A 1,106-nucleotide genomic window follows, 5' to 3' on the forward strand; every position below is an offset into this window, starting at 1 on the left:
ATGAATGAATGAACAAACGAATGAATGAATGAACACTTCAAGAATGAAAAACATTTTCAGCTAGTTGGACCAGTTCATATTCCTGATTTATGATTATTTTATGTATATTTAATGAATCCTAATGGAGCAAGAAACTATTTTCAGAGTTTCCAGTTTAATTAAATAAATATTTAGTGTATTGATTCTCATAACAGTTTAGTCTTTATCGATGTTAAAATGTTTTAAACGGCTCCATCTTTAGCTGATTTTTCTGATCTGTAGCCTTTTGCTTCCTACGCCCCGTCTCTCTGGAAATCATCCATATGTTGTAGTAAATGTTCCTGTACTCGTCTTTTAATCCTTCTGTTGTCTCATTTTGTGGTTTTTGCATATTTAACATTCCTACTTTTCCTTTTGGACGACTGGTTTTGGTTTTGCGCTGCTCTTTGAGTTTGTTACGTTTGTAAAACTTTCTCCTGCCGCTCAGGTAAACGCAAAGCGCTGAAGCTGAACTTCGCCAACCCGTCCATCAAACCCTCCACCAGATTCTCCTTAAACACGGCCGGACCTCCGTTCCAGAACCCACACATGTGAGTGAGCCGTCCTTGGTGTGTTAAACCCGGCCGTGTTGGATGCTCAGTGACTTGTTTCACCAGAGAGAGGCTGAGGACTCACAGCATCGAGTCTTCAGGGAAGCTGAAGATTTCCCCGGAGCAGCACTGGGACTTCACCGCCGAGGATCTGAAGGATCTGGGCGAAATCGGCCGGGGGGCGTACGGCTCCGTCAACAAGATGGTGCACAAACCCAGCAACATGATCATGGCCGTGAAGGTGAGCTGACCGCTGCAGGAGCTCAGGAACAATGAAACTGGACGTTTATTTATTTCAAACAGGTAAAACGCCACAGCAAAAAATAAAATCATTAAAAAGAAAACCAAAAATATCAATAATAATCATAAAAAAGACGTTTCCATATTAGGTTCCGGAAGGAGTAGGAATAAGACGAAGCTTCTTAAATTACATGTTTAATTTTTACCAGGTCTGTCACTGGTGGCAAATGAAATTATAATAATTTTATCACTTTGAGGCCAGTAATGCAATAAAACATTCTCAGATTGTTTATTAAA

General features: G+C 40.2%; 1 protein-coding gene across 5 annotated transcripts in view; it reads left to right on the forward strand.

The window, feature by feature from the left end:
* The window catches only part of map2k4a (mitogen-activated protein kinase kinase 4a), a 23,490-nt gene that overhangs the window by 7,629 nt on the left and 14,755 nt on the right, over positions 1-1,106 (forward strand). For 4 of the 5 annotated variants that reach the window (XM_015059241.1, XM_015059242.1, XM_015059243.1 and 1 more), the window contains 2 exons: positions 467-569; positions 636-810. In XM_015059241.1, coding sequence (XP_014914727.1) covers positions 467-569; positions 636-810 — 278 coding nt within the window. The remainder of the gene's footprint in view (positions 1-466; positions 570-635; positions 811-1,106) is intronic. The other variant, XM_015059244.1, reaches the window with a different exon arrangement.

This window comes from Poecilia latipinna, unplaced genomic scaffold, assembly GCF_001443285.1.
Source record: "Poecilia latipinna isolate Pla-1442-1.1 unplaced genomic scaffold, P_latipinna-1.0 Scaffold1615, whole genome shotgun sequence".
NCBI classification, from domain to species: Eukaryota; Metazoa; Chordata; class Actinopteri; order Cyprinodontiformes; family Poeciliidae; genus Poecilia; species Poecilia latipinna.